Source organism: Megascapheus bottae, chromosome 7 (genome assembly GCF_031878675.1).
Source record: "Megascapheus bottae isolate mThoBot1 chromosome 7, mThoBot2.hap1, whole genome shotgun sequence".
In the NCBI taxonomy this organism is placed as follows: domain Eukaryota; kingdom Metazoa; phylum Chordata; class Mammalia; order Rodentia; family Geomyidae; genus Megascapheus; species Megascapheus bottae.
The window spans coordinates 11,050,695-11,073,894 of NC_143515.1; the positions used below are offsets into that span (position 1 = coordinate 11,050,695).

The following is a 23,200-nucleotide window of genomic DNA, read 5'->3' on the forward strand; positions in this document are numbered from 1 at the left end:
AATTCAATGCAATTCCCATCAATATCCCAATGTCATTCTTCAAAGAAATAGAAGAAGCAATCAAAAATTTCATGTGGAATAACAAATGACCCCATAGTAGCAAAAGCAATTCTTAGCAGAAATAACAGTGCTGGAAGAATATCAATACCAAACTTTAGACTCTATTACAGAGCTATAGTAACCAAAACAACTTGGTACTGGCACAGAACAGGCCTGAGGAACAATAGAATAGAACTGAAGACCCAGAAATCAACCCACAGATCTATGGCCACCTAGTCTTTGATAAGGGAGTCAAAAAATAGAATGGAAAAAAGAGGTGCTGGCAGAATTGGTTAAGCACCTGCAGAAACTAAAGTTAGATCCTTCTATGGCACCCTGCATAGGGATTAATTCCAAATGGATCACAGAGCTTGAGGCAAAAGCAGATACCCTGAAAACTTTACAAGAAGGAATAGGAGATATACTAGGTCTCCTTGGCACAGGTCAAAACTTTCTTAATAAAGACCCAGAAACACAACAAATTAAAGACAGTTGGATAAATGGGACTGCATTAAACTGCAGAGCTTCTGTATGGCAAAGGACATAGCTAGCAAGTTAAACAGAAAGCCCACAGAGTGGGAGAAGATCTTCACTAGCCATACAACAGACAAAGGCCTCATGTCTAAAATATATCTACAGCTCAAAAAAATTGAATCTCTCCAAAACAAATCTTCAAAGAAACAAACACCCTATTAAAAGGTGAGCTAAGACTTAGAGACTTCTCTGAAGAGAAAATAATGGCCGATAAACACATGAAGAAATGCTTGACATCTCTGTCCATAAAATAAATATAAAACAACTTTAAGATTCCACCTCACTCCAGTTAGAATGGCCAGGATCAGGAAATCTAATAACAACAGATGCTGGAGGGGATGTGGCCAGGAGGGATCACTACTACACTGTTGGTGGGAGTGCAAACTCGTTCAACCACTCTGGAAAGCAGTATGGCAGTTCCTCAAAAGACTAAACACAGAACTCCCCTATGACCCAACAATTCCATGCCTTGGCATTTACCCAATCGTCCAGAAACAAGGACATACTAAGACCACTAGCACAACAATGTTCGTTGCAGCACTATTTACCATAGCAAAAATATGGAACCAAGCCAGATGCCCCTCAACAGATGATTGAATCAAGAAGATATAGTACTTATACACAATGGAATTCTATGCTGCCATCAGAAAAAATGACATCACTCCATTTGTAAGGAAATGGAAAGACACAGAAAAAATCATATTAAGTGAAGTAAGCCAGACCCAAAAGAACATAGGCTCAATGGTTTCCCTCATTTGTAATAATTAGTACACATCTAGAACTCTCCTAGCAGAGGATTACAATAGCTCAAAATCTAGGTACATAAGGTCATACAGGATGAAACTAAATGAAAGGACCTCTAGGATATGGAAACAAGAGCTTTATCTTGCATGATTGATGTCAATGTACTATGTTATTTCTCATTTATTTTGTTTCCCTTTGGTTAATCTCATATTGTTACTCTATCTGACCTTGTTACCTGGTGTGTTATATATACATTTATTTGAAATAGGAAACGGAAGGGGGAAAACAAGATGTTTGGGAGGGGGTGGGGAAGGGGGACAAAAACATGAGAAAGGGTAGCAATGTATGAAAAGTAATGCACCTACTATCTGGTGAATGTAACTGTAACCCCTCTATACATTACCCCAACAATAAAAAATACAATTAAAAAATGTGCCTGAGCCTTTTCACTTCATTCTCCCTCCATCATTAATTACTCCAGGCATGTCATCATGGTAGTCTTGAAAATGGCTTGACTTCTCAGCAAGACCTTTCAACTTAGGCGCAAGTAGCTTTTGTGCCAGAACCCAAGTGCCTTTTTTACATCATCACTGTACCTAGTATTTTTCCTTGTTTTTCATATTTTATGTCTATTCATTATGTCCCTTCCCCCCCCAAAAAAAACCCCTAGGTGTACCTTAAGAATAAAGTGTTACTCATTTGCTTCTTGGGGTACTCAAGGTTCTGATAGTATGCCTACACACATTTGAAGCACCACACTGTTCAGATCTGTACTCGTAACTCAAAATCACAAGACAAAAATTCTTTCACATATTGCCTAGATTTTCTAAGGAATTGAAGGATAAGGGGAAAGGTGGATACCAGGAGGCCACATGAGGTGCAAGCTTGTCCTCAAGATAGAAGAGCTCTCAAGGTCAAGTCCAATGCTCTCTGGCCTATTTCGCCTTTGAGGACAAGGATTCACACCTGCACTGGATGCTTTTTAGAAACAGGAACGTCAAGCTGGGTGTGGTGGCTCAGGCCTGTAATCTTAGAAAGGCGGATTGGGGTTCCAGGACCGTCTGAGTAAAATAGTTGGTGAGACCACACCTCAACTAATTAAAACCTGGTATGGTGGTATATGCCTGTCTTCCAGCTATAAGGAAGGTGTTAAGAAAGAGGATCTAGGTCCAAGACAACCTAGGCACAAATGGGATATTCTATTAAAATGCAAAAAAGACTGGAGGTGTGGACTTAGAAACACATAGGTCCTGTAATTACTTTCCTCCCACAGGGTCTTAGACAATGACCTTCTTGTTAACATAGTTCCCTCATCTGCAGAGTGTACTTACCTCAAGGACCATGGAGAGGATAATACATATAAAGTACCCTGAGTGGGTCCAGCTCACTAATTGTTGTTCATCTTTCTTCTTAGGAAAACCATGCAGGGAGTACAGCTTCAGGACTATTCCCCTGCCAGTGAATTCTGAGTGTCCTAAATATCTTCACCTGGTACCAGAGAAAAAGAAACCACATCCTGAAACACAGCGAGAACCAACATGGTAAAACAAAAAACGAAATGCAACCTTCATGATCTGGCATGAAATCTACAGCCTCTGAAATGGTCTCCTAACAGAGGAGAGAATGACTCAGGATCGTCATAGCTCATCTAATTTTTTCTAGTTAAAACTATTCATGTCTAAGCTTTGAAGCAAGGCTGGACAGAGTTCTGCAGAACATACTCACCGTGGAATTTGGTATCGATAGTCTCCCTAAGAGAATGTAATTAATAAATCATTTTGGTTGGGGGGTAATATTGTCCCAGGACTTTCTCAATAAAGGAAGACTCGATGAAGTCATGTGGCACTAACAGCTAGAAAAGTAATTTTCATGAAGGTGGGAAATACAATGAGAATAGCAGTCCTTAAGTCCAAATCAAACCAAATTACAATATACCATGATATGGTATTGATATTGATTAGAGCTGTACAAATTCCTGCAGAGGACTGGCTTGTTCAAGGGAATAAATTGGAACCGTTTGTAACAATGAAGAGATATTGTACAGGGCTCAAGTACAACTCTAGGATTCCCAGGTATGTGCCCCTGCCTGGCCTCAGCGTCCCTTTGTGCATTTGGCGTTCATAGTAGCTAGTGTACCCTAACCCAGCCACCATAGTAATGTGCAGGTCATATAAATCATTGCTACAGAGTGATCATTTTTAAGGAAGTGTTATATATCCTATTATGTCATATAGATGAAAAGACCTACAGAAAACACCCTACATTAGCTTTTGTCTTCCCAAAACGAACATCAAAATTTTTATTAGCGGAGGGGAAAACCCTCAAGGCAAAACTCAAAACCCTCAGATTCTCAAACTAACCCAAGAAAGATTTTTTAATGAGTATGAGACAAGTCTAGCCAGCCCTCTGGAATCGCTGGAGGATGTTCCCTGTGAATAATATTTACGCACACACCACAGGCATGTTTGAAACCTTTTATTAAACAGGCAATGCATTGTGCAATGGGTTAAGGACAGATGCCTAGTGGAAAAAGTTTAAAAATTATTTTTGGAAACAGTCTATGAATTGATCAACCCTGCTGTGCTCCCTCCTCTCCTTCTCCGAGCAGCTATCTACAGGAAATCCAGCTGCTTTGTGGCTGCTCTTAGGAACAGCATCTGTTTTACCATACATATCATGCCTAGGAATAAACGCAAACGAAGATGACAGGGTCCACGGGCAAGACAGTGGCCAGAGACCCAGGCTCACTGAAGGTGACAGTGCAGACACTGGCTTGTTCTGGTCTTCCAGGGTGTCCACCTTCTGTATTCCTGTTTCCATTCCATGTGCTGCCCTGCCTGAGGCCTCTTTGCCAAGGGACTTCTGAAAGGCTCACATTCATACCTCTGCGAGGTGTGGAACCTTCCTGTTTCTTTTTCAATGTTGTTCTTGTCTGAGGCCCCTCCAGCCCAGGGTTATGGCTATGTGATTGTCCTCCTTGTTTTCCCCCTTCCCAAGTTCTTAGTACCTTGGTGACAAACTCAATCTGAAGTTTCACAGTCTGCCATAATTTATTGACAGTTTTCAACAAACTGGTCTGTCAATGCCACGAACCATCTTCACAAGCACCCCTGCCCATCTATTTGATGATTTGGGGCATGTCACTCCAAGCTTGAGATTTCTTTCTGGCAAGTTCCATCCAGGATGGCTGGTCGGCACTGGCATAACTGGCTCTCTTTAGCTGATGCAACTCCTTCTCTGTCATGGCTGCAGCCTGAGCTGCTAGAAGGGAAACACAACAAACAGAAACATGAGGCAGGAGTGTGGGTTTTCACTTAAGCCTCTCCAGTTTCTTTACACATGCGTCGAGGTCTCAACTGTGTTCCCTAACAACATTCATCAATATGTAAATGCGTAAGGAACATTTTTGGCATAGAATTGATGAGATTTTTTTAAACAAAAGGCTTAGGAGCAGGCTTAAACAGTTTGGGCAATGTAAGGAAGAAAAAAAAAATTAAACCTGCAAGAACACAGGAGCAGGTAGTAGGTGGCACAAACTGGGAATACACTTAACTCCTGCTCCACTGTCCACCAAAAAAAATGGTAAGGAAGGTCAATTTCTTGCTTTGTGTCTTTTATCACACTGAAAAAGTTAATAAGCTGTAAGAAATCCTGGGGATACAGCGGAACTCAGTGGTAGAGCCTATACTTGGTAAGTCCTGGGTTTGATCCCCAGCCCTATTTAAAAGCTACTGCTATGAATCCCAGAAGCTCTATGCCAGTGTAGGAGCTAGATACAAGAGGATACATATTTATGATTCCATTTATAGCAAGTGTTCCCAAAAGGCAACTGCAACTCTTACGGTGACAGAGAGTCGAATAGTGTTTGCTTAGAGTTTGGTGTGGGAACATGAAAGAACAGCAAGTGGGCATAAGGATTCTCTTCAGGGTGAGGAAAATGCTCCACACTTAAAGAGTCCCATGAGGGTGGATCACCTCGGCAGATTCATAGGCACTGTGGAGGCATACTGAATGGCATACTTAAAATGGATGCGCTTTATGGTTATGTAAATTATAACTCAATATAAGATGTGTAACAACAACAACAACCACAAAAATGTGGCAAGTAATTCAGCAAAACAAATCCAAACCACGGGGAGATGCCAGGACAATGATTTCACTGTGTTTAATACATGCTGATGTCATACCCAAGTTCTGATGGGACAGTGAGATTCCTCTTTGCAGCCCCTCCTTGAGACTGAGCTTTGCCCCCTGCCTCTGGGTCACCACGGGCTTAGCTGGGGTCATCAGGAAAGACTTGCTGCGGACAAAATCAGCCTGCTTCGTGGGCTCCTATGAGGACACAAGAAAGGCACACACTGTCTAGCCACATACGTGGAGAGGAGCAAGCACATCCAAAATGAATGAGCCACCGAGTGTCCGTCCCAAAATGAGTCCTGCTGCTGCCAGGATCTGGGAAGCGCCGTGCTGTGTCAACTCATGGCTGCCTGGCATCTGTACTGGAGCTGAGATCAGAGCCCAGGCTAATCCTGGCTGATACCTGCATTGTGGCTTCTTCCCTATCCCTACATGCCTATCTCCAGGTGTTGGATGTCAGGGATTCCATGGAGAAATAAAAATGGATTTAGTTTAAAAATAACTTTGTGAGCTCAAACCTCATGACCCACAAAAAATAATAACTTTGTGAGTTATTTTTTGTGTGCCAGTTCTGGGGCTTGAACTCAGGGCTTGGATGTTGTCCCTGAGCTTTTTTGCTCAAGGATGGTACTCTAATTTGAGCCAGAGTTCCATTTCTGTTTTTTTTTTTTTGGGGGGGGGGCATAGTTTATACTCTCATGGGCCTTCCTACCTAGTCTGGCCTTAAACCTTGATCCTCAAGTTTCAGCCTCCTGAGTAGCTAGGATTACAGGTGTGAGCCAGTGGGACACAAGGCAGTTTTGTGACTTTCATGCCATGTGCTTCAAGTTGGTTGACATTTCCCTCTCAGGTCTGGGAACCATTAAGGTTTGGTTTAAAGGAAGGGAAGCAGGTGCTACTGCTTGCTTGGGTTCCCTTTTCCAGAGATTTATCATGGTGGCTTCGGAAGCACACACAATCTCTGAGTCTCAGTCTGTACCGTTTTCAGACAAGCCAACAGCCAAATGGAACCCCAGATTCAGGCCTTGCAGCTCCAGGTGAGAAATAAAGAGACCCAGTGGGCATCTGGTGTAGCAGCATGAGTGGGGTGGCTCACTGCTGCACCATGAGCTGAGACGGAGCTGCTGACAGTGTCGCTGTGCATCTAAGCAAGGAGTTATTTTAGCCTCCTTTCATTTTTCCAGATGCTGAGCTGCGTTGCCTAGGAGGCAGGGGGAGCAGGGAGCTGCCTCCACTGCCTGAGTGATGCGCATGCGCCTCTGCTTGCCTTAACTGGCCAGCAGGTGCCCAGTGGGCAGGGCACTCCCCCATGGAGGCCGCCCCCTGGCAGCCACACACCAGTGATCAGCACAGGTGACAGACACTGTGGCGTCTGTGAGGACCTGCACCCCAGCCCTGGCCACCTGCTCCTTCCAGAATCCGTGGAAACAAGCACCTGGGCTTTCTCTGGTGGCTTGACTTGCTTTCCTGTCTCGGGCTTTGTGATCCGCACCCCGGGCTTGTCTTCCTGGTGGGGGAGCTGCTCTGGAGCACCCCGCCGCTTCTGCCGGGCCATGGTGATCCAGGGTGGGTTGGGCTGCCCCTCGGCTGCAGGTCCTGTTATGGCGGGAGGCAGACCCTTCTCTGTGGGCAGAGACACAAGGTTATAAGATCTCTTTAATAGAATTATTGTTTGGGCCAGTACACACTGCCAGATTCACAGAAGTTGTAAACACACTATTGTCTCTATCTTAACAACTGCAAGCATAACTTTCCACTTGTGGAAAATGGCTCTGTTTACAAGGTCATTTCATGTTTTACTTCTTGTCCAGACTATTTCTTGGCATGGGAGGGGTGCCAGGTGGCTGTTATGTTTAACACAAACTGTATTTCTCATCTTCCACTCTCAATGAGAGTTTCAGTATTGTCACAGACTCACTTTGGGTTCGTTCTTTCTCTCAGTACTGGGATTTGCACTCAGTGCCTTGTACTTGCTCAGCTTGTTTGCTTGCCTAAATTTTTTTGCTGGTTACTTTGGAGTCTCACAGACATTTTTGCTGGAGCTGGTCTCCACATCTCAGTCTCATGAGTAGCCAGGATCACAGGCGAGAGCCACTGGTAGCCAGGCCTGTCTCCTCTCACCATCCCCTATTGTGTGTGCCGGCAAGAATGGCTACCTTACTGTGTTCACATATTGGAAACAGGAATGTCAAGGTCACAAGATGTGGTCCTGGAAAGTGATTTGTACCACATGCTTGAGTCATTCCATTGAAGCTATAAGAAATATATGTAGTACCAAGGTCTGAACTCAGGGTCTTGCCCTTTTTTACCTGGTACCCTACAACTTGAGCCACACCTCCTGAGCCCTGTATTTTGCTGGTTATTTTGAGATAAGATCTCAAACTTTTCTGCTTGGGCTGGCCTCACACTGTGATTCTCCCTACTCAATCTCCCAAGTAGTTAGGTTTACAGGCATGAGCCACTGGCATCAGCTTTTAAAAGAAATAGCTCAACAGCAGTGAAGGGTTCTATGGATTGAATATCCAGCATGCCTTAAGACTGCAGTGGAAGAAGGCTGTGAGGAGAAGCTGAGGTTCCAAGGCTGGACCAGGGAAGGGCCTCAGTGAACCAGGTGGAGGGCTGACATCTCGTGGGGACTGAGGCAGTTCATATTCCCTCTTCCTAGTTTCTCATGGGAATTGTAGTCTTTCCACATAACACAAGTAGGTGACTCAGGAAAGAGGTAAAAAATTCCCCCCTCCCCAATCTGTACCTAGAGAATATTCCACCATTCCATTCCAGGCACCAGTTGTGCTAGATGTCTGTGGTAGCAATGCTTTCAGTTACACTGTGTGTGTACATTTAGATACGCATGCAGACCTATAGATGTAGTTAAGCTCTAGAGTTATAAGCTATACCACACACAGTGGCAGTGTTACTTAGTACAGGGTCAGACATTTGGCAAAGATCCTGCTCCAGTCATTTTATTTCCCTTTGGTCTACGAAGTGCTGGACATCCTGTGTTCTGTGCTTTCTTCTTTTCAACTTTCTTCCCTGTTACCTATGCCAATCTGGGTTAGAGGGACTCACCCAGATTCTCTTCTAACCTTTTAGCAATGGACCAGTATTCTGGGCAGAAGAAGCATGAGCAAGGAATGAGGGTCAAGATGCCAGGAGGGAAGGAGAAAACCCAGGACAGCAACCTAGTATGGTTCAGAGAGTCCTGTAATTCCACCTGCAGCTTATCCACACGTGAGCTCAGAAAGAGGCGATGGCCTGGACATTTCCCACCATGCAATGACACAGAGAAGCTGCACCCTTGTCCTGGGTAAGCATGCCCCAGTATTCTGTGGTACTGGTGGGGAGGCCCCTCTGATCTGACGCACTAGGCACCCACTGTACACTTGGCACCCACGCTGGGAACTGGGTGGGGTGAGAGCATAGGATGGAAACACAGGAAATGTGCACAATAGAGCTTCTGAAATTAAGCATGCTCAAGATGTTATTAAACCTAGGATAATGTAGACGTGGTTCTGTTCAAATACAATAAACATACGCCTTTGTTCTCCTCAATACACAGACAACCTTAAACTCTTGGGGATATGGCTAAAGGCCTTGGACATCTCAATTTCTCCTTTCCAAATGTCAAGGGGTTTAGGCTGTCAGTGTGCCTGGCGTTTGCAACCGAGAGCCTGTGAGCACTTCACTGATGGAGGACTATGTCAGTACGTGTGTGGGGGTCTGGGAGACACTGGCTTCTTACAAAGGGTGACCTGCCCAGTCATAGAAAAAAGGAGGGCAGACTCTTGCCAAAGGCAGTCACTCTAGGTGCTAGAGTGCCCACAAAGCTTACCACAGACAGTTTAACTTCATAGGGAAAGCAACTTTGAGCAAAAGAAAATTATTTTTTAAGGTTAAGGAGAAAATTCTCTAGGTTGTTAGGTTTGTCCTTCAAATTTTTCCCTTCTCCTTATACACTCCAGTACCTTAAGGATTTATTTTGAAAAGGTATAATGTATAAGCAACAATTTTCAAGGCAGTCTGTCCTCAAGGCTTGGTTCAGTAGGCTGAGGTAAGGAAGAATATCTCCTCCCTGGGGCAGTGCAGCAGAGCAGTTAAGGACTTACCTGGGGCCAGCAGGACCAGGTTTAAGGTCTCAGGCTAGCAGTTGTCTTGAAGACAAAATTTTAGAACCTCTAGGAGACTCAATTTCAGTGTAAAATGAGGAAAGCTGCTACACAGTAAGAATGTGTCAAAACAGGGGCTGGAAGTTTGGCCTAGTGGTAGAGTGCTTGCCTAGCATGCACAAAGATCCAGGTTCGATTCCTCAGTACCACATACATAGAAAAAAGCCAGAAGTGGTGCTGAGGCTCAAGTGGTTGAGCTCTAGCCCTGAGAAAGTCCAAAGACAGTGCCAGGGCCCTGAGCGCAAGCCTAGGACTGGCAAAAAAAAAAGAATGTGTCAAAACAATAACAACAACAATAAAACCCAAGGGCTGGGACTATAGCTCAGGGGTAGAGCCTGGTTCAGGGCTCTGGGTTCAATTCTGAGAACACCACCACAAATATCCCATGAAATAGCCTGCCATGAGCACAGGGCCTGCCCTGTGAGTGCTTTAGAACATTCGTTCATTAGTTGCTGGCACAACCACTGTTATCTATTTTCTTGTTGCTCATGTTATTTTAACTGCTTGAGGAAGGATGCAGATTTTGTCCAAGTCTCCCTCCAGACTTCATAGACCAGTGTTCCCTTGACCAGGAAATGAGTCCTAATTCCCAGCTCTGGTAAGAAACTATAGAGTTCTGAGTGGTGCTGCAGCCTCTTGCTAGGACAGACAGTAAGCTGACCCTCTAGTTTGGGAAGGTATTAGCTATGCCTAAGTGCTGTATATAGGCTTCTCTGCCTGGAAGGCCTCCAAAGACAGATGCCTCATCGTTGTCACCTCCTGATCTGCTGTGCTCAACATAGCGGGTGGTGGGGACCAGGGGATGAGGACCAGGAGGGTGTGGAGAAGGCTGCTCTGCCCCACCACACTGCAAGCCTGCTGGACCATGGAGAAGCCTGACCCATGACACACCATTGCGCCCTGGGGTCATGTCACCAGCTCAACTCTTTGTACCTGTGTATCGAACTATGTGTTATGGAAACCTTGGTAGTCTCTGGTGTAGTAACATACTGCCAAGAATGGTAGCCGGAGTTTCATTATAGCCCCTAAGCCACGCCCATCTATCACTCATTCACACCCATACCTGACAAGAGTCAGAATACCCTACATAGGAGAACCACAATTTCCAGATTGATTAGTTAGTATTATCACTGAGCTGTCTGTATTCAGGATGACCTATAACTGCTCAAAAAATTCCCCACATAGCACAATTTCTAGAAACATCATTTTTATCAGTCAAGAGATGATTTTAATTCACTGATTAGTAGTGGTTATTTCTCTCTTTTCCTGTTTTTGTGGTACCTATAACGGTCAGCCTCAAGGTACTGTTTCACTGTTTACCCAGCTGCGAGGCCTGGGTGAATAATACCCCATCTGACACCTGGCTTATGAGTCTGGAAGCTGGGATCTGTCAAGAGCACAGTCTTTTGAAGGAAAAGCCACAGCCTCTAGGGTACAAACACCAATGGCTCTTTGACAAAAGCAGATGCTCTGTTTTTTTTTGTTGTTGTTGTTTTTTTAAACACATGGGTAATACGTAGGAGTATCATAGGATTCTTTTTTTCTTAACACATGGGTAACATGTAAGGAGTATGGTAGGATTCTTTTGTATTTTGACAATTAGGTATATGCTGTCCTCTGAATTTTTTTTCAGAAAAAAAATGTAATCCTTTATCCTACCCATTAGAACTTGCTTGCTGTATGTATGTGTGCTCATGTATGTGTGTTCTTTAGCCTGGCATTGCAGTGCAAGGTGTGAACAGGCCACTGCAGGAGAAAATGATGCCCAAAGGACATACCTCTGAATAAAAAGTCCTGGAGAAACTCAACGTTTTATAAATCTACCTTGTAACTTAATCCAAATTTTTATTTTGTGCGCGCGCACGCGTGTGTGTGTGTGTGTGTGTGTGTGTGTGTGTGTGTATGTCTGTGTGTGCTGGTGCTAGGACTTAATCTCAGTGCCTTGGCACTGTCCCTTAGCTTTTTTTGCTCAAGGTTAGCATTCTAATACTTGAGCCACAGCTCCATTTCCAGGTTTTTACTGATTAATTGGAAACAAGTCTTACAGAATTTCATGCCCAGGCTGGTTCTGATTCACAATCCTCAAATCTCAGCTTCCGGAGTAGCTAGGATTACAGGTGTGAGCCACTGTCCCCCGCTATATTGTTCTTTATCATATTTTTTTGTTGGCTTTAAGTACTGGGAATTATAAATGCCAGACAATTGAGTTTTAAATTTAACCAAAAACCAACTAGAACTCCAGCCTACCACACACTTTCTTCTCAAAGGAGAAAATAATCTTTCTCTTCCCACTGTCATAGCAAGAGTTGATGAATCCCATCAGTCTACAGAAACAGGTCATCTAGCGGAATCAATCTCTACCAGATCTTCCCTTTCTCCTGAAACACAGGGCTACCAAATTCTCTCCATTTCCTGACAAAAAAGGCCTCCTCTGTTAGTGCTCAGTTCATTATTGCCAGGGGTATCCTTTCCTTTCCTAATTCCTGTCTAAGCTTCCCTCTGGGAGGGCAGACCACAGGTGATGCTGTCCAAGGATGCTCCAGGCAACAAACTGCAACTACTCCAACCCAACAGCCAGGGAGGGGATGACAGGCAGATAAAGGAGCTTGTGCACAATGAGGCTCAGCAGGCCCTGACCTTGTAAGTTCTTGGAAGCATCCTTGTTCTCACCTAGAGTCCAACCATCACCACCTGGCAGTCCTGAGACATGGGGGCTGTAGGTACAGAGGCCGCCTGGGCCAAAAGGAGGGGCCTAAGGGTCAAATAGCACATTGAAGCAAAGAAGCCTTGGACTTTCCTTCAAGAGATGACAGGAAGAGACTCTTCTCCAAACTCACGAAGCCTGATCATGTGTCCTACCTTCATTCATGGTTCTCTTTTATATTTACTCTGGTTAACTTATACACCTTCTTGTCCTGGGGGGGACAGAGAAAAGGACCTAAACAGCCTCTAAATAATCTCTCTTTGAATTGAATTCCCCAGATCTCAGCCTTCTGAGTAGCTAGGATAACAGATGTGAACCACCAATGCCCAGCAAAGAAGACTTTTCCAGTCCTGGGGCTTGAACTCAGGGCCTGAAATCTGTCCTTGGGCTTTCTCAAGGTTAGAGCTCTACCTCTTGAGTCACTTCTAGCTTTTTCTATGTATGTGGTACTAAAGAATTGAACCTAGGTCTTTGTGCATGCTAGGCAAGCACTCTACTATTAGGTCAAACTCCCAGCCCCAGAAGCAGTCATATTTAAGTATTTTTCCTTTTTGTTTCTTCAAAGTTTCATACTTTTATTTTTAGAACACTGAAAGCATAAACAAATAATGTCTAAATTCTAGTATTTATAAAAGTCTGATACCAAGCTGATTCTTTAGAAATATTGTTATGCTCTTTTTTAGCATCTTTCCTCTCATAAGATTTCTTTCTTGCTTATGAAAGTACAATACTTGTACAAATTCAGAAAGTAGAAAAGAGTAAACAGGATAAAAATAGTTTCCCATAAAGTCAACACCCCAAGAGAGCAATGTGAAAATTTAAGCATCCTCTGTCCAATCTTTCTCTGCTATGCTGTCCTCTTAAGAATGTTCAAAGTTCAGCCCTAGATTTTTAATACATTCTCTCTGGAAAAAGGGGGCTTGCTCAGTAAGATTTCTGACTAACATGAGTGCTACATCATCAGTTCTCACAAGGAGAAAAGGACAGTTTCGTGTGCTTCTATAAACAGGGCCCAGCCCTGTCCCTGTCATTTCTATATCCTCAAGTGTTGCCCTTCTTATCTGGTAGGGATGGGGAGTGCACACAGGGCCTAAGAGACTCTCCAGAGCAGATATAAGCTCTGTGTCCTTACACACGCAAGGCCTCGGGCTTTATATTAGGCTTCTTACATGAAGAACATCAGCTTTCTTTTTTTTTTTATATAAAGCTTTATGGATCTATTCTCTGTCCTGCCTCACTCAGACAGCTGCCGGTCGATACACACATGAGCAGAGTTTACAGTGGCTCTCAGGTCATGTCAGGAGTTAGGCTGGATGATTTTACCAAGCAACACTTTCCTTCAGTGCTTGCCTGAGGCTTCATAGCAACACTCAAAGAGCATTCTGCAAGTGAGAAAGGGCTTTTCACAGAGCAAAGACACGGGATGAAATGGTGTCTAATCATCTCCACATTAAACCTACCTAATGTCATTCCTGTTCATTTTCCAGTCAACAAATAATCATTCCTTATAATTGGTTGATTCCCTACATGAGAATTTGCATTCTCACAAACAGGTGTTTGCAGCCTAACTCATAGTGCTTTCGTGCTCATCTGTAGACTGGCATTGTGTGGCAGAAAATTTGAGTTGTTTGTTGTGGATATTCTTAGCCAAGGTTAAGCAAGAAGACATTGCTATTTTGTATCAGCTCTCATAATGAATACAACTATCCTTGTTTTTGTATGCCAGTCTGGGGCTTGAATTCAGGGCCTGGCACTATCCTGAGGCCTTTTTTCTTTCCTTCCTTCCTTCCTTCCTTCCTTCCTTCCTTCCTTCCTTCCTTCCTTCCTTCCTCCCTCCCTCCCTCCCTCCCTCCCCCCTCCCTCTCCCCCCCCTCTCTCTTTTTGCTTAAGGCTAGCACTCTATTACTTGCGACACAGCTCCACTTCCAGTTCTTTGGTAGTTATGGAGATAAGAGTCTCACAGCCTTTCCAGCCCTGGCTGGCTGTGAACAGTAACAGTGATTCGCAGATCTTAGCCTCCTGCATAGCTAGGGTTACAGGTTCGAGCCACTCGTGTATGATTCTAGTCTACCAATGTAGACATGGCACGTGACTACTAGTGTCCTTTTTGTGACCTACTTAGTAGTGCCATATTTTGGACTTTTCCTTAGTGATTTGACTTTTTAAAATGTGTCATGCTAGGCTGGGAATTTGGCCTAGTGGTAGAGTGCTTGCCAAGCATGCATGAAGACCCAGGTTCAATTCCTCATTATCACATAGACAGAAAAAGCTAGAAGTGGTGCTGTGGCTCAAGTGGTAGATCTCTAGCCTTGAGAAAGCCCAAGAGCAGTGCTGAGGCCATGAGTTTAAGCCCCAGGACTGGCAAAAAAAAAATGTGTCATGCTTAAGTGATGTTTAATGTTCCTAAGTTTCTAATGAGGCTGTGATGTGCCTTACAGAGAAAATGTGTACGTTACATAAGCTTTTCACACATGAGTTACAGCGCTGCTGCCTGCAAACTCAGCAGATCAACAATACCTATTAAGAAGGGTGTCTCTGAATATAATCAGAGCAGGTTGTGTATTGACAGGTTGGTACTATCAGCAGAGGCTCACAGGAGCCTTGCTTTGTATCTCCCCTCACCTTGAAATTCACTAGGCTGCCCATATCTTTGTCCTGCTCTTCATCTATATTCTCCAATAAAAGCTAAATGCAAATAAACAGTGCACAAGTGCTTCACACTGAGAATTGAGGTTTAAAGCCAGACCAGGTAGAAATATCTGTGAGACTCTAATCTCCAATTAATCAGCATATAGTCAGTACTGAAGGTATGGCTCAAGGGGTAGAAAGTGAAAAGGCAGACTGGGAGCATGCATCCCTGGGTTCAGACCGCAGTACTGGCACACTGGTGCACATAAACAAACACACACACACACACACACACACACACACACACAATTTAAAGTCAATTCAAGACCATCAAGACTCACTAGATTCTTTGTGGTGATAAGAGTAGAGCTGCCTGTCCACACACAAATATATGGCAAGTGTGCTGGGCACAGTGGCTCACACTAGTAAGCCTAGCTACACAGGAGGCTGAGATCTGAGGATCATGGTTCAAAGCTAGCCGGGGCACTAAAATCCATGAGACTCTTATCTTCAGTTAAGAAAACTAGAAGTGGTGTTGTGGCTCAAGGGGTAGGGCAGCAGCCTTGAGCTAAAGAGCTCAAAGACAGCACCCAGGCCCAGAATTTAAAGAAAAATGGCAAGTTCCACCACAAACCTGCAGAGGCCAAGATGAGGAACAAAGCTGGGGGCTTCACTCTTCATTGGCAAAGGCTTCTCTGTTTTCCATTTCCCCCCATCCACCTACCGCCCCCCTCAGATTTAAGTATATCTACTTGCCTTTTTGGCTATCATGTAATCTCCCTCCTCCTGCTTCTGCACCCAAATCAACAAGGAAAAGTCTGTTGTTTTGTTTTGTGCTGATCCTAACGTTTGAATTCAGTGCCTGGGGTTGCTACCTCTGAGCTTTTTTGTTCAAGGTTATCATTCTACCACTTGACCTACAGCTCCACTTCAGGCTTTTATAGTGCTTAATTGGAGACTTTCTGGCCTTGGCTGGCTTTGAACCAGCCTTCTGAGTAGCCAGGATTATAAGCATGAGCCATGCACACCCAGATTTTTTTCAATTCTGTGCAGGGGTTGGAACCCTGACCTTTGCACCTATAATATATAATTACTCTACTACTGAACTACTTCCTCAGCTGGATTTGAGTTTTCTACAAACAGACACATTTTACAATATTCTGGCAAAATGGGGTTCTCAGGGAGAAAACTAGGGGGTGTGAAGTCACTTCCAGCTATTCAAATGAAGTCACCATGCCAAATCTCCTTTCCTAGTTCAGAAAGCAGAGCTAGAGGCTCTTTGCCTGGTTTTTCTGCTTCTCCAGCCTCAGGCTAATTTCTTCCATGACTTGTACCTCTGTTACAATCTTCAAAAACACAGTGCCAGTAGGTATTTACATCCTAGGAGGTAAGAGTTGGTAAGAGCCAGGGTGAGTCCTTTCTATATGATGGTCTGTTTCCATTAACTAGCTGAAACCTATTCACATATGCAGCGAACATACAATTATTAGCATGGCATCATGGATCCGTCCAGCCTGTGGGAGAAGGCTAATGGAGTCAGGCTTCTCATGAGGAAGGCCTGTTCATCATGCAGAGGTGGTCAGTCCTGTCCAGGGGCTGGGGTTTGCTTTAGAGGTGTCTATAGGAAAATATTCTGTGAGCCTTTTCCCAAACAGCTTAGAGTCTGCTTTGTTTCTTGCTCTATGCTCAACCTTAGTTTAGGGCTGACTAGTTCACAGGTAAGTTGTGTGTGCAAGGAATGAATATAAAAAAACCAACATACAAGTATCTATTAGGATTCATGAAAGAAGGAATCTGGTTACCCATGTGCTGGCACATGTATTAGGGGCCGTCCCAAGGAAAGAATCTTTGCCGGGTTCTTTTGTTGGCCTCAGGCTCACCTACCTAAACTTCAGTGTGAAAAGATAGGCAGACATTCAGTGTGGCCCAGTCCAACCCCCACACCTCAGCGGAACATTAGGGAGCCTGGCCTGAGTTGTCAGTGGAGGAGTTGGGTCAAAAGCACATCTCTTCAACTGCCACCACCTGTGCAACTCAGGCTAGACTCTCAGCAGAAGGCAATGACTCAAGTCCACCTCTGACCAGACAGCTGGTCTCCATAACCTGAGAGATATCACTAGGGTCTTAAAAAGGACACAGGGATAGAAAGGCACTGTCATTTGAAAATAGCTTTGAGATACAACAGAAGAATGAAAGAGAAAGAGAGAGAGACAGAGAGAAGGAAAATTATTGCATTGCATATTTTCCCCTACAATTTGAAATGTATACAAACACTTCATCTTGGCTTCCTCCTCATTTAACTTGCTGATTGAGTGACAAACAATAGTTATTCAACCGTGGCTCTCTGACATCTTGGACGGAATGTTTACATTGTGGGAAGCATTCTGTGCAGGATAGAATATTCATCATCTTTCTACCTACTAGACAGCGTCTCCTCCCACCTGCATTCCCCTCACCGTGACAATCAGATCTGTCTCTAAGATATTGCCACTTGTCCACTGGGGAACAAATTACCTCAGCTGGGACTTACCTCATCATGGTTTAATAGTTTAGAGTATCTACCCCATCCATCTCTGGTTCCAAACTCTGTTTTACAGATCACATGACTTTTGGCAAATTCTTCAACCTAAACTTCCCATTCATCCTACAGGATTACTGTTGAAAATTAGCACGTAAATCATGCTAATTGGCATTTAGTATACAATAGTTGTGGCTATCACTGCCACATTTACTGAGTGCAAGTGGTAGGTAAGTCCACACAGGCCCCAAGTCTGGGAAGCAGATGTGGAGGAGGAGACATACACAGGAACATCGTGAGATATGACTTAAGTCATATTTGGGGGGAGTACAACCCTTACAGGGCTGCAGAAAGAAGCTACTTGCTAATGAAAACCTGAAATAGGACATTATCTTCATCCATGCTGTCCAAACAGGACTTTCGTGATAAGAGAAGTGCTACGCTGTGAACCAGTCACACATGGTTTCTGAACCTTTTGGAGGTGGCTAATACCTCAAAGAGGAAACTGAATGTGTAATTTCTGTTTAAATTTATATGTAGGGGCTGGGAGTTTGGCCTAGTGGTAAAGTGATTGTCTAGCATGCACAAAGACCTGGGCTTGATTCCTCAGAACCACATACATAGAAAAAAGCCGGAAGTGGTGCTGAGGCTCAAGTGATAGAGCTCTAGCCTTGAGAAAGTCCAAGGACAGTGCTGAAGTCCTGAGTTCAAGCCCAAGACTGGCAAAAAAATTTTTAATGTATATGTAAAACAGTCAGTGCAGCAAGGGATCAAGGTTGGATGATGATTCTTGCCAGTCAGATAGGCAGTCCTCAATCCCCTCCTCTGTCTCAGAAGCACCATCTTGAATCAGATTCCTAGGCACTTTTCCACTGAGGAAGTACTTCCCAAATATGCTAGAATGTACAAAATACCTGACATAAACAACTTAAGGGGAAAGGAATATTTTGGGCTCAGTTTCAGAGGTGCAGACAGGAAGGCTTCACTTCCCAAAGCTCTGAGCACTTCCCAAGCAGCTCCACGAGCTGAGGACCAAGAGTTGAACACCCAAGTCAGTGGGGGGGGGGAAGGACATTTCCTACTCAAATTTTAACATCAAGAACAGAGGTTGCTCCACACAAACACTTCCCGGGGAGTCTTTAACATGTCCATCATGGACAGGTACTCATGTGGACGCTTTGGGCCACCACCTGTCCCCGGTTTGTGGATAGCAGCTTGCTAGAGGATGGTCTACCATATCTCCTTTCTGGTTGGTGAAGTGTGCAGGCTGGGTGGGATGCGCCTCTGAACCTCTGGTTTGGAGGATGTCCACTGACTCCAAGAGCTGTCCACGTTGGGCACCATAATCCCTGCCTCTGGCCTGACTTCCTGCCATATTCTCTGGCCCTTCTATCCTTAGCCCTATTCAGAGGGGGCTGGAACAATTGCCTTTTGGTCTTCTTTAAACCCAATTCTCTCCTGAGCCTCTCCATCTCTCATCCACCCAAGAGTTAATGACTGTCTCAGACAAGTACGGAAGCAGCCCCTGCAAAATGGCAGCGGTGGCTGACAGGCCCGCTTCCCTTCATTACAGCTTCAGATAGAGCAAAACACAGCTCCAAGGCACTTCTGCCCCCCAAAGAATGAAAATTCCTAATTCTTTTCCTTCCCCATCCTTCTCAGGTTCCAGCAGTCACCTTGTTATAGCCAGCTTTAATTAAGTAATTAGAAAGCACAGCCTCTGAGCTGAGTCAGATGAAGGCCCCTGTATCCAAGCTGAGGCAGCAGGCCAGGTACATACCAATGGATAAGGAGAACAGGAAGGAATGTCTTTTGGTTGGCACCTATCACTATGTCAGTGGGTTTGGCCACATCTGAGCTTGATGGCTGTCCAGAACTAACGCTAAATGATTTCCTTCCATTGCAGGGCTGACTGGAATTCTGTTCCCCAGTGTCCCCTTGGTAGCCCATGAGACAGAACTCTGGGAACACAGTAAGTCATACAAAAGATTGGTCTTCCATATGGCACCATGGCTTGAGTCCAGCATCAGTCCACCATATCTCCCCGCTGCAGGGCACACCTGCCCAGTCTCCCAAGAGGCCTGTTGGTGTCTCCCTCGGAGGTTCACACCAACAGAGGTTTTCCTTTATAGCACCCAGAGGTGGGAGCGAACTCTTTTAGTTTTCCTAAATGATGGGAGACTGATGACAAGGTTTATACTTTTGCCTAAGGGTGTTCCGATACTACACAACAATTTGGTCGTGATGGACAATTTGGTAACATTTTGTGAAAGTCTTTAACATCTGAATTAGAGACTGATATCCATCTACAGTTTTTGTACTGTCTTTAAGTCTGACATCAAAGTGATGTTGAGTCTCATAAAATAAGTTGGGAGGTGTTCCCTCTTGTTTTTTGCATGAAATTGTAGTATTACTTCTACTATACACATTTGGTACAAATCGCTAGTAAAATCCTATGAGCCTAGAGTTTTTCTGAAAGAGTTTAAAAGTAGTGGTATTATTTCTTTTAACAGATGCAGGACTATTCAGATTATTTCTTCTTTTAAGTTTGATAGTTTGTGTATTTCAAGGAATTGGCCTTTTTCTTCTCATTTGTCAAATTTATATGCACAAGAATTTCAGAGTATTCCCTTATTACCATAATTTTAAATTGATACTTGGGGTTTGAATTTGAAGTATTATATTACTGCTAGCTTTCTTGCTCATGGCTAGTGCTCATCTACTTGAGTCATACCTTTAGCCCAGCCGGTTCATTGGAGATGGAAACTCAGACTTTTTCTGGCTAGGCTGGCTTCAGATCATGATTGTTCAGTTTTCAGCTTTTAAGTATCTAGGATTCCAGGTGTGAGCAACAATAACCCAGCTCTGGATGATCATTGCTGGCAGCTGGAATAATGGTACTCCTGATGTGGGTAATTTGTGTCTTTTGGGAGGTGGTGGTGGAGGGGATGTCTGTCTAGTTCTGTCACTATGCCAGGCCTTTTCTGTGTTGATTATTTTAAAGGGGGGGGGGGCTTGCTTTATGCCTGGGCCAGTCTAGACTGCAATCCGCCTATATTTATCTATCTGTATCTATATATCTCTTTGGCTTGGAGTGGCCTCAACTTTTTCTTTTTGGCCAATCCTGGAGCTGAACTCAGGGCCTGGGTACTGTCCCTGAGCTTCTTTAACTCAAGGCTAGCACTCTACCACTTGAGCCACAGCACCACTTCTGGCTTTTTCTTTTTATGTGATACTGAAGAATCGAACCCAAGGCTTTATACATGCCAAGAAAGCCACATTCCCAGCCTTGATTCCTTTATCTCTACTTTCCAAATAGATAGAATGACAAGCTACTATACCTGGCTTGAGATTATCTATTTTACTAGTTCTTTGGAAGGGCCATCTTTAGGTTTCTCTTCTTCCCCATTTCATCTTCATGGTCTTAGCAATTATCTTCCTTTTGCTTTGAATTTAGCTTGCTATTCTTTTTCTAGTTCCTTTAGATGGAAGTTCAGATTAATGCTTTGATGAGCTTTCAAATATTTTGTCTTTCTAATATAAGGATTTAATACTATGAATTTCCCCAAGTACCACTTTATCTGCTTTCTGCAAATTTTGATACATTGCATTTTCATTTTTATTCAGTGCTTACTGTTTCTTGATACTTTCTCTTTAGTCCACAATTATTTAGTGGTTTAACATTTAAATTCAAATATTTAATGATTTTTCAGATCTCTTCTCAGATATACCACTGAATCCTTGTTGGATTTGGTATGGGAAAAGAACAAACTTGGAATACTTTCATGTTGAGTGGGCTTTCTGAGTGACCAAGAATATGGTCTATATTCATGCACGTTCCATGTGCCCTTACAGGGAATGTGGTAGTTACAATGTCCAATAAATGTCAAGTTGACCTATGGCATTTATTACTCATTCTTCTACAAACTTCCTAGTTTTCTGGCTTTTATTTTTCTTAACTATATAGAAAGAATAAACACTAAAGTGTCTACATGTGATCATAGGACTGTTTGTTTCTCCTTTTAGTTCCAACAACTTTTGTTTCACCAATTGTAAAGCTTTGTTATTAAGAAAATGCACACGTGGGATTGTTATATATTCTTGGAAAATTGTTCTTTAGCAATTGACAAATATTACTAAAATTATCTGAAAGAAACATGTCTATTCTTAAAACTATCCCTTTTCTGGAGTCTTTTTGTGATACTAATACAGCCATTTTTTTAGCCACTTTGCCAGCTTCAAATTCTTTGCAACTTTTTTTTTTTTTTTGCCAGTCCTGGGCTTGAGCTCAGGGCCTGAGCACTGTCCTTGGATTTTCTCAAGGTTAGCACTCTACCACTTGAGCCTCAGCACCACTTCCGGCTTTTTTCTATGTATGTGGTACTGAGGAATTGAACTCGGGTCTTCGTGCATGCTAGGCAAGCACTCTACCACTAAGCCAAACTCCCAGCCCAGCAACTTCTAATTCTTTTCAAGTGTTCTCACTCTTCTTTCTTGAAAGTTGGTGAAATACCTTTATCTAGTACTTCCAATATTCTACCATATTGAGTACTTCCAGTATTCCTTGAGACTATTTTAGGCTTTCTTGATTCTTTGTATGTTGCATAATTTTTATCTCTATCATCCTTTTTTGTTTTGTTTTTCTTTTGAGATACTGTCTCACTATGTAGTACAAGCTAGCTTCAAACTTTTGACTCTCTTGCCTCTGCTTCCTCAGTGCTGGGATTACATGTGTAAATTACCATTGGCTATATCCTAGGTATTTTGAATATTATGCTGATACTCTTAAGGCTCCTCAAAGGTTTTGCTGTGCTCATTCTAAGCAGTTTCATATACATGTAGCTCATAGATGGATCGTGATTTCAAACATCACTACAACAATCACTGGTTCACATGCTCCCACCCCCTGGAACCATAGGAGATCTGTGACACGACAAAGATGCCTGTGGGACCACCAGCCACTAGACTGTCACTGTTGCCCATAGATGAGGGGTGTGACTTAATGACTGGGTATAGTGGGGGGAGCAGACTGTGTGGAAAGTCAAAGGCTTTGTGACCCACGGCTGCTGCTGTGAGGGAGGCAGGCCTGTCTGCTGGTGCTCACCTGCAATGGGGCTAAAGTGCCCCAGGAGTTCTCCTGGCCACAGCACCAGGGCGGGGCAGGGGGGGGGGTTCCGGCTTGCTGTTGGCACTTGCCTGGCGTAGAAACTGGAAAAAACTCCCCATGCAGGGATGTTTGCTTGCTTTGTGGCAAGAGCTGCTGGTTAGGAACGGCAGAAGCAGAGCTGGAAGAGGCCCCACAGCCCCGGGCAGTGTCCTCAGAGGCAGGGTGGACAGGTGCTGCTTCACTGCCCACACCTGCTGCCCTGTTCAAATCTGTGCTCCTCCTGCCGCTGGGAGATGGATGGCAGTGCAGGATGACGTGTGTACCTGCTTCCTTCCCCACTCCACCAGCTGTAACTGACTTCCAGAGGATTCCCCTGTTCGCTTTATGTATTTTGTCTGTGGTTTTCAAGTTAACAGTGAGTGAGATAGGGTGATATGTGTTTACTCCCTCTTGGGAAGAACCTCAATCCTTTCTTAGGACTTTAAACGCTTTTTGGAGTCTATTTTGATAAATACTGTATGATTAGAGGCAGGGGGCATTGCACCTTTGTGTTCCTCCCCTAACAGTATCCTCCTCTGGTCCTACTGTGTGAATGCCTGGAGTCCTATATAATTTATCATGCC

General features: G+C 43.9%; 1 protein-coding gene across 6 annotated transcripts in view; it reads right to left on the reverse strand.

The window, feature by feature from the left end:
* Window positions 1-3,777: 3,777 nt before the first annotated feature.
* The window catches only part of Cracdl (CRACD like), a 126,549-nt gene continuing 107,126 nt past the window's right edge, over window positions 3,778-23,200 (reverse strand). For 4 of the 6 annotated variants that reach the window (XM_090336486.1, XM_090336487.1, XM_090336483.1 and 1 more), the window contains exons 8-10: window positions 6,890-7,077; window positions 5,505-5,649; window positions 3,778-4,578 (exon numbers count right to left, since the gene is read on the reverse strand). In XM_090336486.1, coding sequence (XP_090192612.1) covers window positions 4,436-4,578; window positions 5,505-5,649; window positions 6,890-7,077 — 476 coding nt within the window. In that variant the 3' untranslated portion in view covers window positions 3,778-4,435. The remainder of the gene's footprint in view (window positions 4,579-5,504; window positions 5,650-6,889; window positions 7,078-23,200) is intronic. The other 2 variants (XM_090336484.1, XM_090336489.1) reach the window with 2 other exon arrangements.